Source organism: Agelaius tricolor, unplaced genomic scaffold (genome assembly GCF_023055355.1).
Source record: "Agelaius tricolor isolate 1412-34295 unplaced genomic scaffold, bAgeTri1.0.p SCAF_6, whole genome shotgun sequence".
In the NCBI taxonomy this organism is placed as follows: domain Eukaryota; kingdom Metazoa; phylum Chordata; class Aves; order Passeriformes; family Icteridae; genus Agelaius; species Agelaius tricolor.
In genome coordinates this window covers 35,235,950-35,250,811 of record NW_027269266.1, presented here as the reverse complement: position 1 = coordinate 35,250,811, position 14,862 = coordinate 35,235,950, and the positions used below count along the sequence as shown (strand labels likewise).

At 39.7% G+C, this 14,862-nt stretch overlaps 1 protein-coding gene across 7 annotated transcripts in view; it reads left to right on the top strand.

Annotated features, from left to right (window-relative positions):
- EFHB (EF-hand domain family member B) overlaps positions 1-14,862 on the top strand; it is a 54,481-nt gene that overhangs the window by 28,998 nt on the left and 10,621 nt on the right. For 2 of the 7 annotated variants that reach the window (XM_071429326.1, XM_071429324.1), the window contains exons 1-8: positions 5,860-6,029; positions 6,403-6,462; positions 7,273-7,416; positions 8,648-8,828; positions 9,457-9,567; positions 11,212-11,338; positions 11,697-11,780; positions 13,518-13,585. In XM_071429326.1, coding sequence (XP_071285427.1) covers positions 5,964-6,029; positions 6,403-6,462; positions 7,273-7,416; positions 8,648-8,828; positions 9,457-9,567; positions 11,212-11,338; positions 11,697-11,780; positions 13,518-13,585 — 841 coding nt within the window. In that variant the 5' untranslated portion in view covers positions 5,860-5,963. The other 5 variants (XM_071429327.1, XM_071429328.1, XM_071429329.1 and 2 more) reach the window with 5 other exon arrangements.

The window sequence follows — 14,862 nt, the reverse complement described above, 5'->3', positions numbered from 1 at the left end:
CACGCGCCGTGCCCTTCCGGTTCGCCCGCGCCAGTCGTCACGTGGCTCCCTTTCTTTCCCACCTTTTCCCCTCCTTCTTTTGTTCCTGCTCCCTCCCCTCCCTCCCGGCCGCTCCCACCGCGGCCGAGCCACTCTCGGCTATAGGGTGTTCCCTGTCTCCCGCTTCTCCCCTGCGCCCGGGGAAAGAGTCCCTGCGAGCGACCCGCGCGTCTTCCATCTTCCATTTACGGTGGGGATGGTGAGGCACTGGAATGGGTTGCTCAGAGAAATTCCGGATGCCCCATCCCTGACAGTGTTCAAGGCCAGGCTGGGTGGGGCTCCGAGCAACCTGCTGTAGTAGGAGGCGTCCCTGCTCAAGGCAGGGGAGTTGGGAGTGGATGATCTTTAAGGTCCCTCCCACCCTAAACTATTCCGTGATTCTCTGCTAATCCTCTAGGGACTGCATTGCAGCCTGAGGAGGCCTCTGAGGAGCCAGGGGTGGGAGCTGGGCATTGCACACGCAGACAAGTCATGGTTTAATCCTTTAAAAGAACCAGTTTCAAAGGTATTAGTCAAATGAGTTGAAAGGAGGAACTACATGGGAAAACCTGAGTTGCCATCGGGAATTTGCCTTTTTTGAACAGCCACTGATAAAGGCCAGAACAAGTCTCGCTTGCTTCATAGCACAAAGCATGACCTTGCGAGAGAGCAGGATAAAGGCCAGTTTGCCACAGGCTGTAAGTGGGTTGCAGCGGAAACAGAACAATCATGATAAGTGTTTCTTCAGTATAGCATCTTTAACAAGGTCTAAGAGTTGGCATTTGAAAGAAAGAAACAAGTAAACTGGTAAGACATTTAGTAAGTGTATCAATAATGGTATTTAGTAATTGGTACAATGTAATGAAAATTGTTTGGATACTCCATCACAGGAAATAATCAAGTTGATTCAGTTGCATTCTCAGAATACATTTTTTATTTCAACCACATATATTTAAACGAAGCAAATATCAAGTTATATAAAGCCTGTGGTCACTGTTATGCTACTTTCCCCTTCCTTAGTATGGTATATCAATATTTGTACATAATGAAGTGAATGGAGTGAAAAAATATTGGTTTATTAATCTTCATCAGTTCTTCTTTTCCATACACTTTTCCATTGGTACTAGTTTGCTCTCAGAGTAACAATTTCCCCTTTCTTCTTTATTAAGTTGAAGTTAATCACTTACATAAGTGCTTTGTGAAAGGCCGATATGTAACTTCAAAAAAAGGAAAATAGTCTTTGCATTCACCAGTGATGTAGAATGCCACACTAGCTCCAGAGAAACATGTTTGTGTAAGTAAAGTATACAAACTTCTTTGAGCTGTGAGTTTTCCAATTGTAAGAGTTGTCCTTTAAATCATGTAATCCTGCCCTAGTACACTGCTTATTTGCCATAACCCTCTGACTGGTCTCAATACGTTCAACTGGATTGCAGGATTTGCTGAGCAAACAGCAGATTCCTGATAACCAAATGTGTTTTACTACACACCTGACAGGCATGCATTGGAGCACCAGACAATAACCAGTCAACCTGGCTGCTGCTCACTCACTCACTCATGACTTACTCACCTCCCTGCAGCAAGACAGAGAACACAACAGAAAGAACAAAAGTAGGAGAAGTTGTGGGTTAAGATAAAGACAGTGTAATAGATGAAGGAAAGTGGAAGTGAAAAGGCAATACAGAGGAAATCATTAGCTACCTCCCATAAACAGGCTGGTGTCAGCCAGTCTCCAAGCAGCAGCCAACTTGCAAGACATCTCCTTTGTCTACCTCCATTTTCTATTGCTGAGCATAATGCTGTGTGAGATGGAATATCCCTTTGAACAGTTTGGGTCCGCTGTCCTGGCTGTATTCCACTCCCATCTTTCTGGACCATCAGCAGCATTTCTCCCTAGGTGGGGCTGATGACAAAGTGGGGAAAAAAAGAAAGTCCTCACCCTGTGCAAGCACTGTTCAGCAGTAGCTGAAGTATTGCTGTGTTATCAACAGTAGTTTAATCACAAATCCATAACACAGCACCATTCAGGCTGCTATGAAGAAAATTAACTCCACCTCAGTAAGACACAGTACACAGATGAAAAGCTTTTGTGGAAAAATATTACGCCAAATCTTTAGAATTTACACACTTTAGAATTACTTGAACTAAATTCAATTTAGAAATTTAACACGTCATACATGACATTTCATGTTTCACTTAATCTTATGTAATAAAGAACCATACTATTCCATATGTAAGGATCATTATCTATGCTTCTGATATAAATAAATACTTCATAAAATGGAAATAATCTTTCAGATTATCAGATGTACCTGAAGTTCAAGGCTAAATGGAATTTTTGGTGCAGAAATTCTATTCACATTGTATAGTTGGTGTTAGGAAGCCTGTTTTACATGCAGGAGGTTCCTGCTGGCTAACTTAACTCTCTGAGTGCAAGGCAGAGTTGCAGCACATCTCTCTCGCTTTGTGAAATGCCCAAATTGTTCACAGCTGGTCGACGCTGACAAAGTGGGACAGCAAACACCGAGGGTTCGCTGTGAATGTGTGAAATAGAGGCACAAGAGAATGTGGCAGTAATCAAATGACCAAGTTCTTGTATTTACTGGTTTTCTGTATTTCAGGCTTGACAGGTCTCTGTGAGTCCTAGTGGTGAAGACAAGTTTCTTCTGTTGTAGTCTGCACAAAAAGATGTTGAAGGAAAGCTCTGAAATCACACAGATAGCCCCTACCAGTGGTCTTGTTTTCATATTTTATTTTTCGTGGTTCATAGATCATATACCAAAAGTGAAACTGCTGGGTGATATTAACAAATTTATGTTAGTGGGTCATGGTTTCACCAGGTGGCATTCCATCTATTTTAGCATGTCTCTGTAGAGTTTTAATATTATGTTCTGCTCAGCCTTTTTGTGTTTAAATCTAATGCTAGATGTGTAATAATAAGTTGAACTTGACTTTAGAGAATGTGCAGAATCTCTTTATCGTGTTTGAACTTCCCAATTTTTTTTTTTTTTTTTTTTTTTTTTTTTTTTTTTTTTTTGCTATAACATTCTTTTTTTCTGTCTCCTATCTCTACTTGTGTACATTTTCTCTGTACCTACATTGGCTTGGTTGTACCATAACATACAGAAAGTGTGCAGTGCATAGAAAACAGTAATTTCCTATCCATAAATGAACTGAATAAAAACCTATGAAAGCAACCAGGCAGTAACAGCAAAGTGCATCAGCATGGTGACACAATTAAGACATTTCACAACATTCTGAGTGTTTTACACAGAGTTCTCTAGCCTCCACAGACCTTCAGGAATATACAAACTTAGTGCTTTGACTCCAGTCTGTGCCAGCACCATAGTCAGAGTGAGAGCTGTGTTGCAGAACATGGGCTGCTTGCGCTTCATAAAGAAAGTAAAATGCAGGGTTTTGGACAGTTTCCATTCCTTTTTAGCCTAAGTGAGACAGAAAAAGGCATTAGGTTGTGGGAATTGGATGTGAAATGTCAAGTACTGTTGAGGAAAATAAGCGCTGCTGTGGAATGGAAAATTTTCAACTTTTTCCAAATAGTTTTCTCTAGAGATTCTACTTTTGACATAGGAGATGACAAATTCATGCTGAAGTAAAGAAAGTTTTAATCTTTTTTTCCCTAAAGTTGAGTTCAATTAGTTTTTGTTAATTCATCATCTTTAAAATTACAGGTCCTTCCCACTCCACAAATACTCCTTCTGTGGCCAAAATAACTTTCAGTATAAGAAAGAATGGATGTAACACTGGTTCCAGAATGAGAGGAATTATAGGAAAGTAGGTTTCAAATTGATTTATAGGGACCCACGTTTTTGCAAAAAAAGGAAAGAAGCACAGAGAGGCAAAAAAACGAAAGGACTTCTGCTCTACTTGTTTCTGCAATAGGCACTCTTCTTACATGTCCAAGTCCTATTTTTATGCCTTTGACACAACCCACTCCATCGGGGCTGAGTGGATGGTTTCAATTAGCAAGTGTGGCCACCTACTGGGGAAAAATAAATCAGTAATGCACAGAAGGTATAAAAATGATACCACCTTAAGCACAGGTAGAGAGCCATCTAGAAATACAACAAACATTAGGACAAAAATTCCATTTCCTTAATTTTATCCTGGGATAAAAAAACCCCAGTTTCCTGTGCCATATTATTACCATCTAATTTTTACATTACTGTACTTTGCTCTTCCTCTCTATAAATAGTTCTCCCTTCTGACAACTTTACTAGATAGAAATTTAACCTTACAGATTAATGGATCACAAGGCAAGACACAACCAATCATTTTATTTATTAAACTACCAAAAATATTGTTTTGTTTTGCAGGAAAACTCTAAACTTCAAGCAACAACAAATATGATTGAAATATGAAAAGAACTGAACACACTAAGACTTTACAAGAGCTTCTTTAGTTCCCAAGTGGACATGGATGTTCTATACCAGGGGTGTGGTGCAGCCACGTCTACATCAGAAAACACATAATGTCTTTTGAAAAGACGTATCAGCATTGCCACAGCTAAATCATAGTTAATGCTATACATGATGCCTCTTGCCTGGACAACACCAAGATACATTTGCTTGTATGTGCTGGAAGTTCATGGATCATGCCACTGACAAGTACTGTTGGTGACTTGGACAGCCAGAGCACATCATTAGACAGCAGTGGCTGCCTGAACCTCTCAGCTTCCATTTGTAGAAAAGGAATTTAGTTTTAATTTAGCATCATTCATCTAAAGTCCTTACCAAACAAATGTTAGAGCAGAGAATGAAATGGTGACACCTGGTAATGTTTGATTAATTACAAGTAAGGTCTGTATATTTATCTAAAATTGGTTTTGCCATTGAAGGACTATAGAGAATGGAGCAAGATGTGATTTAATTGACATATTTTGCTGGGAAGAATAGGATGGTTTGCTACATGTCATCTGAGAATAAGTCTTCGTAAGAACTGAGGGTCTGTTTAACAGCGGTGAGACCTGTTCAGTCTTACCCACACTGCTTTTCTGAAATAATCCACATCTGTTTCTAAAAGGCAAATACAGTGGGTTAGATATATGAGGTGTTGACTCATTTAAGACAAACAGTGAGAGCACTCACGTGTCTGATACATGGGGTAGTGCTGACGGGCTTCTCTCACCCACCTCCAAGCTGTGTGTGGGTGAGCTGCAGTTTTCTCTAGAGGAACAGCCCCAATATTTTAATAGCATGTGACAATGCTTGTGAAAGGGGCAGTATTTTTTATTACAGTAATAAAGATTGAAAGTTTGATCAAACTTTTGACCATGTAAGACCTCATTTCAACCTCAAGAGTCAACCTGCCTATCTGAAAGCTGGTAGGTTTTCAAAGATTTAACAGTCGGTCTAAGAAATGTGCGACCTCTGCGGCTAGGCCTTAATTATTTTTCTAGATCGTGACATTTACAAAACAGCCCGATGCAATTTATTTCCTGACTTTTCGCGAGGGGTGTGAGATGTAAGGGGGGTGGCGGGTGCTGAGGGCGGTGGAGGGAGGGTTGTGAGCAGAGAAGAGGTGGGCGCTGGTGCGAGGGGATGGCGGAGGGCTGTGAGGAGCAGGATGGAGGGCGGTGGGTGCGAGGGGATGGCGGAGCGCTGTGAGGGGCAGGATGGAGGGCGGTGGGTGCGAGGGGATGGCGGAGCGCTGTGAGGGGCAGGATGGAGGGCGATGGGTGCGAGGGGATGGCGGAGCGCTGTGAGGGGCAGGATGGAGGGCGGTGGGATGGCGGAGCGCTGTGAGAGGCAGGATGGAGGGCGCTGGGTACGAGAGGATGGCGGAGCGCTGTGAGAGGCAGGATGGAGGGCGCTGGGTACGAGAGGATGGCGGAGCGCTGTGACCGGCGGCCGCACGGCGGATCTCGCACGAGCGCTGCCGGCGCCGCCGCCGCCGCCGTTACTGAGCGAGGAGAGTAAGCGGTGGCCATGGCGGAGCAGTCACCGCCATGCCCCAAAGAGACGCTCCCCAACGGGACTCCAGAGCTGCCGGATGTGAGTGCCTTCGCCAAAGGTGTCCCACCGATGCCCCGGAGCCGCGCCCCCGCTTCTGTGCCCCGCTCCTGTGCCTTTCTGGGGCGGAGTCTCGCCGAGGGAAGGGGCTGGAGGAGGGCAGCGTGTGGGTGGGGATGGAGCATCTCCCTGCGAGCCCCTTCTCTCCCAGAAATGAGGGTGGCTCCTTCCCACCCTCATCAAAACAGGGACAATTGGACAACGTCCCGTGCATAGTGCCAGATCCCAGTTTGACTAGTTGTGTGTATTAATACGAGCTATTTATACGTTATAAATAAATAATATAAATAAATATACGTTATAAATATAATATAAATAAATAATACGTTATTTATTTTTTGATTGCATTGTTTAGGCTGGAAAGTTGAGTCCAGCGGGCAACACGGTTGCGAGTTGTCTCAAAGAGACACCCAGGGTGAGTTGGTTTTGTAGAGGCTCCTGTTTTGTTTTTTTTCCTACATCCCTTCACTTTTGAAACTACCGTTTATTTCAATGTTGTTTTTTATCACGTGGAATTTCTAAGACTAGCCGGCAAGATTGGAAAACACTTCTGGCAGTTCATTTTCATTCCACATGTTTTACAAAAGTCACTGTGCTTGCTTAGTTGGGACTAAATATAATTGTTTTAGGCAGTTTTCCCCTCTGGTAATGCAATTGAAGTAATTACTGGAAATTATTATTACTTCTGATGGAGGTTCTTCTTTAGAAGGATGCCTGCAAGAAATGGGAATCTCGCTGGCCCTTCCCCATGGCTCTGAAGAGTCAGAGGCTACTGAGGCACAAATGGATCCTGTAAATAGCAGGTCTCCATTTAAATAATAATTAAAGAAACCCCAACACTCTAGTTTAAATAATTTCCAAAATTGCTTCATTGATGGTGGAATTGTGAGTCATGTTAAAGGTTTCTGAAATTTATAATTGTAACATCTAGTTTTCATCAAGAATATGTGAAGTAGCTGTTACCCAAATTAAAAAAAGAAATAAAAATTATCGGAAGTGTTGAAACTTAGCAATGCTAGTTTGATAAAATTTAGTCTGGGTTTTGTTGACCTTATGCTCACAGTATCAGCATCTGCAGGATCATATGCGTGTACTGCAGCCCTAAAGCATCCTCATATTTTGTTCTTGTATCTGGAATGACATAAATATCTGCAGTACATTTTCTTTTAATTAATGTTTTGTGAATGTGTGGTGTAAACTTGTTTTTGCTTTGCCTTACAAATAGCCTGTTACTCCCACTGCTGTACGAAAGTTTCGAAAGACAACAGATCCAGCTCCTGGTGCTAAAATAATATTCTACGGCAGTGCAGATGATCCCGATGTTGCAACACACCTGACACATGGCATAAAGTCAACCTCCCAATGCAGTGTAAGAATGTGACTCCTTTACTCTTGTTTAAGAATGAACCTCTTAAGAGTGTTCTTAATAAAAGCAACTGATGTCTTCATAGTCAGGGATAAAGGTGAGTGATTTATACTGCAGCATTTCACAGCTGCTGTGAATTATCTGAGTTCTTAGGTCAAATCATAGGACTTAGCATTATTGAACCTGGAAAATATTTGAAGTTCAGTGACTGTTATCAGTGATGTAACTTTTTGTAGTGACTACTGAATTGTTAATTTAATTTCAAAATTTAAATTAATGAACAGTCTTCTACCCACAAATTTTGCTGCTTGCTTTTTTTTTTTTTTTTTTTTTGTGGGTTACAGAGATAAACCCAGTTTAGTTCTTAGCAAAAGAGCTGTTATTTGCAAATGTGTTTACAGTTTGGTGTAATCATTCCGTATGCTTTCTTACCTTTGGCTAGAAAGTGAGTTTTTTAGCCAAAAAGTGATGGTTTGGATATATCAGACTATTTTGTGTGTATTCTTTAGAAATTATTTTTGTAATCTGTAATCAAACAACTGATGAGATCATTGGTAGTTTTACCACACAGTTAGTGTTCCTGTCTCTAAAAATAGCAGTTGGGTTAGTAAAGTGTATTTTTAGGAAGTAAGTGAGTCCTAGTATTCCAGGATGTTGAGTAGGACATTTATCAGGCATATCCAAAATGAAAGACAACCAGGTTTTGGTGTCTTTCCTTAGAAGTTTTTTGTTGAATGGATTGATCTGTATTGGATTAACCTGTACTGTCTGTTGAAGACTTTGCATTATTAATTAAATTTTATCTCTAGGAAGGGTTGGAAGCCTAGTCAGTTTGCTAAGCATGGGTTTGGATCAATTGTATTTGCTACTAATTTTTTCAGTATTTTTTTATATAATATTTAATGAGAGTCTAATAATAAATCTCTAGAATCTCCATTACTTTGATAGCCTGAAAAATCAAATCACTTTAGTTTTGGTCACATTTTAATTTGACTATAGTTTCTAATATGTGCTAAGAAAAGAAAGACTGCAGTCAGAAAATGTATATATTAAAAAGTGGAAAAAGTAGCATAAAAATAAAATACTTATTGTGAGACTCAATGGATAAAATTATGTCAGTGTAACCATAGAAGTTTATGAGCAAACTCTTGTTTGTGTGGGTAGTCGTAGTGATGTGTGAATGATCAAAGTTTGTTGGTTTTCCTGCCTCTGGTGTTGTTTGTGATGTCTTCAGGTAGCTTCATTGATAAGTCCAGTTGCTAAAAGTGAATTTCAAGAAAAGATGCAAGACATGAAAGAAGCAATTTACTTCAGTAATCGTGAAGCACCTTTGGGTAAATCACATGATCAATCTTTGAAGTTACCTGAGGGCTTGGATATAATTAAAACTACATTTGGAATTAAATTCTTCAAAGGTAGGAAAATGTGCGATTAAAACATATTTCCTGTAAATACAAGATAATCTGCAATTTATTATCTAGCACATGCTCTAAGATTCCAACAACTCCATTTTAAGAGAAGAGGTATTAAATAACAACTACTAAAAGGCGTAAAAATTTTTCAGTTTTGATGAAGAAACAAGCAACTGAGAACATATGGTAACTACCAGGACTTTTGGCTCTCTTCCTTTCTGTGTTTATAGATTCCCTGCGAGAATTGCAGGGCAGCTGTCAACTTACCTTCCTTTTCCCAACAACTCTATTAGGTCTCATGGAAGAAACTTCCTTGACATGTGTAGCTTTCCTCCATAGACTGGAGGAAATCACATCTGTATTGCCCATGTAGCTTTATTGCAAAAGTTCTGTTCATCTGGGTTTCTGTGATTCTCTCCCTAGTCCCATGTCATTAGGTGAACAATGAATTAGATGTTTATTCATCTATTCATTAGATGAATACAGACTGACTAGCAATGTAGTAAGAAGTATCATCCTTCCACAGTATTAGCAACTTCTCTAACAGGTATTGTTTACAATTAAGAATGAATGAAACAAGATATCCACCCCCCTTAGCTCCCCCAACCATACTTTCTTAATTTGTTTCCAGATTTAACAGCTGGAGAGCTTGTAAATCCACCAAAAACCTTTGAGGAAGTGGATAAAGAAGCGAGAGAAGGACATGATTTGTATGTTCTCTCACATGAGGATTATTATGCAGGTAAGGTAAAAGGCTCATAAGAAACCACGTAAAAAGTTCCTCTAGGTGTGTTCAGTGCCTACTGTATGCTATTTTTTGAGATATAAACTATTAATTTTAACCACTGTATTAATACATATATTATTATATATATTACTTTTAAATATTACTTATTACAATATATTACTTTTAAAAATTATGTGAAAAAACAGCAAGTGAGAGAGCATGATCTCAGTTTCTAGAACTGTCAATCACTTCAGGATGGGCATTTAAAACAGTGTAAGTACTTCATGAAGGAGTTGGAAGCCTGGTGCTGTTTGAAAAGCAAAATATTTCCAGGAAACTAGAAACTCACAGATGCCCTGGTTGCTTATTGAGTTTGGCATTGTCTATGCCACTGAAAGCAATCTCAGATTTGAAGTCACACACTGTGAGCTCAACCCATTCCAGTACTTTTTCCTCTAGTTCTTGTCTTTCTTCAGGATCCAAACAGAATTTCAGAGCAGGCAGACTTTCTGATGAGGAGCTTAGCATTAAGATCTGGTTGTAAAGAATTTCAGGCTGCTGGGTGACTCTCTGGAATGCAGGTTCCTCAGCCTACAGAATCCTCCAATGGGACTGTGGGCTGTGCCTGCATTGCTTCAGCTCCTGGGGGCTGTACCTGTGTGATGTGGTCTGCTCAGGGGTGGTTACCCTTTATTTCACAGGTCTGCACAGGAGCAGAGTGACAAATAGAACTCTAAAATGCACTACATTTTTTTTTTTTTTTGCAGCCACTTTGATTTTTCCCAGTTCCATGACTTCCACTTCGGCTGAAAATGTAAATTTTATGTGGAGACTATTACATTGATGTGAAATTATAGTACTTTGTTGTCTCACTGAGAAATTATTCTATAAATAGTATTGGTATAAATTGGCCAAACCTGTAACTTCATTTCTTCTCTTCTCTGCCTTTCTTGGGTGTTTTAGTGAAATTATCCATTGTCTGTTTCTGTCTCTTTTGTTACATACATCCACCATGGAGAGGCCAAGTCAGAAGCAGACTGACAGAAAAAAAGTCAACTATGTGCCCCACCAATAGTGTAAAAAATGCCATGCTGCCATACAGCCATATGGAGCCCTTATTAGAAAACATGCAGTGAATAATATTTTTGAAAGTTGTAATTATCATTCTTTTTAAAAGGTGATTGAAAAGACTTTGAAGAAAAAGAATGACTGTTTTTTCTGTGACAAAAAGACAAAGCAAGAGTACATCTGAAAATGCAACACGTCAAAAACATTTTTTGCATTTTTTGAAAACAATAAATCAAATAGTACACATTTCTGCTCAAGTGTAGATATTATAAAGCAATGTTTGTTTGACCCTCACCACTTAGGCTACATGGTTTAATTTATTCTGTTGGGCTTGTCTTTAATCAGACATAAAAGAACATCCAACTGAAGCAGTTTTTGCTTTTTATTTTGCCTTTTCACTTTTGACAATGAGATTGTTCCTAACTACTCAATAAACAGGGAGAATGCAAATTATTTATCTTTAACTGAACAGATCTGTTAGTTATTTGCCTTTGTTTCTTCATTGTTTTGTCTTAAGAACGAAGATACTGGGTACATTTTTTTTCTTCCTTAGGTGTTTTACACAGGTTGAAATGCCTCCTTTTTCTGCAGGGGAATCAGTCAATAGGAAGTATAACTCACACTTTGACAAGTCTTTTGTTTATGGAATGGAAACCCCTCACTATGAAGATGGGCGAAATACAGCCAAGACCTTCAATTGGGTCTTGGACCTGGATTCGTAAGTTGCAATGAGTTAACTAATTAATTATTTAAAAAATTATCAGGAAGAGTGGGTCTTCCTATTTGAAGAAAATTGTATATCTCACAACCCTATCCTTAGCTGTATTGAACTGAATAGAAAATGCAAGATGTGATTTTCAGAACAGTTTATCCAGATAACTTTTACCATATAACAACTCTTGGCATGTCTTATGCATTATGTAAAGCCCTTTGATTTTAAGTAGCAAGATAGTTTAATCACTAAGTTGAAAGGACTTGCTGTTTTCTTTTAATATATAATAATATTTTAAAATAGTATTGAAAAAATATTGAATATTTTAAAAAGTATGTGCAAGAGTTATTTTTGTAATTTGTAGGAAGAGAGCACCACACCTTGTGTCAAAACGAAGTGATGATTTTAAGGAAAAATACCAGCCTCTGATTGGAAAAGTTTTTGATCCGTAAGTAAGCAAATATACCTTCTGTTACAAATTGATCAAGCACAAAATTCACTCACTTTTGCCATTTCTCCAATATCTTTTTATGTCTTGGATACAAAATATAGCTGTGTGCTTGATGCTTCCAGTGCAGCACTCATTTAACAGAAAAGGACCTTCTACCTGCCCTAATTAGGCTGATAAGTACACAAGTTTCTAGTAGAGGCTGTACTGTGTCCATGTAGTGAAGTTAGGTCTTACTGTTTAAATGGTCAAGCACTCTTTAAGACATTTTTTTCCCCAGTATTTTGCAATTAGTAAGTTTTGAAAGGACTGACACATATCACCTAATGTTTTGGGATTCGACCGTTTTGCTTACTCTCACACTATTTTTGGTCTTCTTTGTTACATCATCTGTAATCTCACTGTATTACTTCCTTGGAAAAGGACATGGAACTAAATTTTATTACTGAGCAGCATTTACCAATCTCTGTTGAATCATTAGAATGACTGACATTTATGAAGCAATCTGGGACAGTTTGTAATTTTACAGAACAGTGCTTAAGAAGCACCAGAGAAGTCATAAGGTACAGTGTGGTTAGGATCCAGGTGTGCTGCAGATCTAGGGCTCCTGAATGTATCCAAAGGCTGTCTTTGCAGATGCTCTAGATTTCTGCAAAAATATATCTGAAGGCTCACTAACATGGACTTTGGTAGCAAAAGATAATTTTAAACTCAAGATCCCAGGCCTAGGTTGATCTGGGGAAGTGTTCTCATAAATGCATGTGAGCAGTGAGCACAAATACAAGTCAGTTTCTTCTCTCCCTGTCACTGTGTCCCAGCTTACTGTGAGACAGACTGGCAGCATGAGCAGCATGAAGCAGTGTGATCAGTCAGGGATGGGTTGCAGTGCAGGCTGAAATCCAACACTAATATTACAAGACAGATACAGGCTAAACTTAATCTTATTTAGTGAATTTTATGCTATCCATGTCCTATGTGTGATATGAAAATGATAAAAGAAAATATACATAGTGGTTTTTAGATTGGGCTATTTCCATTTCTCTGTGTGGGTTTTTGTTTTTTTGTTTTGTGCTTTAGAACAAAGCTCTGATAATCTTTTAAATTCTGATGGGGATTTTTGATTCAGATAAGAGTTTTAATTATTTTATTATTAAAAATAAAATGAGCATTGTATCTTTTTAAAATTAAAAAAAGGAAGGAGTTCTTTAATGTCAAAAGAGAAATCTTCAACTTTTGGAAAATAGAACTGAGAAAAGTTTTCCACATGGATATGGGCTTGGTTGCTGGTTTTGGTAGACAAAAAATTGCACATGGAAAAGCAGAGATGTGATTCAATTTTTCCACTTTATCCAAAAGTAGTTTATTTCAGACATTTCAGTTGGAGATTTTGTCTAAATATTCCCGTTCTTTGACTACAAGGACTTTTCTTGCATGTTTCTATCATTTTCTTTGGAAAAATGGCATAGAGTGTTTTTCTTTATAATGAGGATAAATGTTCAAAAAGTTAATGTTTACATTTGGCTATGTTATGTTACAAACAGTGAATGTTCTAATCAGCTTGTAAAGGGTTGCTTTTCTGGAATGGTAATTATGAAACAAAGTCCTGATAAACAAATTTCAGGTAAACTATGAGTATCATCCCTGTTATTAATCACTTTTTTTTAACAGTAGCTGAGATTTTATTTTGGGTATTAATAAACTGTTTGGCAATTAACAAAAAGATGTTCTTTTTGACAGTATAGCAGATACTATGAATGTTCCCCCAGACCATACATTTGGATTGGCAATCCGTCCAGATGAATATGGTAAGTTCAAGAGCAGAATAAAATCTTACCTTGCTGATGAAACTCTGCTGAAGTAGTAACTGTTGGTTGTATGTACAATTTTCCTAAAATTTTAAGAGGCAAGGTACAAAAATTTGTTGACAATAAATTTTTGAAATGTAAATTTGAGTGGATTTAAAGTTGCTAGTGGGAAAAAAGAAAATGTCAAAAATATAGAAGCTTTAGGTTTGGGATTATCATGCTGGTTTTTCTTTCTTTTTTAAAGCCTTTTGTCATGTTTTAAGAGGAAGTGAGTTTTTTGGGATGCTGTGATAAAACCAATGGGTGTTCAGATTTGAATATTGGCACCTGGTGTGGCCACTGGGGACATGGATACGCCTCTGAGAACGCAGGGGGTTAAAAGCAGAGAACTGGCAGGCAGAAGCTCTCTTGGGTTCTGGTGGTGAAAGAGGTGAGAGCTGCCCTGCCCGGCTGCGGGCTGGGCGAGGAAGGGAAGCCATGCGGCCGGGTGAGGTAGGCCGGGCCTTGGACAGAGAGGGGAGGTGAAGGCCCCTGCAGGATGGAAGGGTGGAGGAGCATTGGAGAGTCATCAGGCAGTCCCCTCCCCGCAGAGAGAGAGAGCGAGCCTGTGCTGGTGCTTGTGCCACCTTGAAATTCGATATTGTGTGCGGACAGCACGGCCAGCTGGGAAGGAGAAGGGGGTTTGTGGCGAGAAGGTGCCCGGCAGGGCAGCTGTGGGCGTTCTGGACAGGCAGAGCCTGATATTTTAACCCTTTTCTTGGATCATGGAGACCTTCTGAGAGAAGTTGAGAAGAATTCTAGGTGGTAGGAGATGATGGAGTGGCCTTTGGTTGGACTTTTCTTGTAAAGCCATGGACAGAACCATTTTTCCTGTGGCACAGAGACTGCATTTATGGGGAGGCAATGGCTCGGAGCAAGAGAGTTCAGTGTTGGTAGGTGAAGGAGTGCCTGAACAGAGACAACGGGTGAGGAGGGTGGTGGTGCCCTCGATCTTCAGTGAAGGAGATGATCTCTGTTGTTGAGACCTCTCGGCCCCAGGAGATGAAATCTGGGGGGGACAGGTGTTCCAGAAGTGAGAGACCATGATCTTTTTGGAACTGGGCAAAGCACCCTTAAAAGGAAAACCCTAGAAGCAGCTCTGGTCCATGTGCAGTGGTGAGAGCACTGGGCATGGAAGGAAGATGTCAGGATGGCAAATGTGCTCCATGCGGTGCCACGTGTGACATGGAAACACACGAGTTTCAACTGTGTTTCCTGGGGATGCCTATGGCACAAGA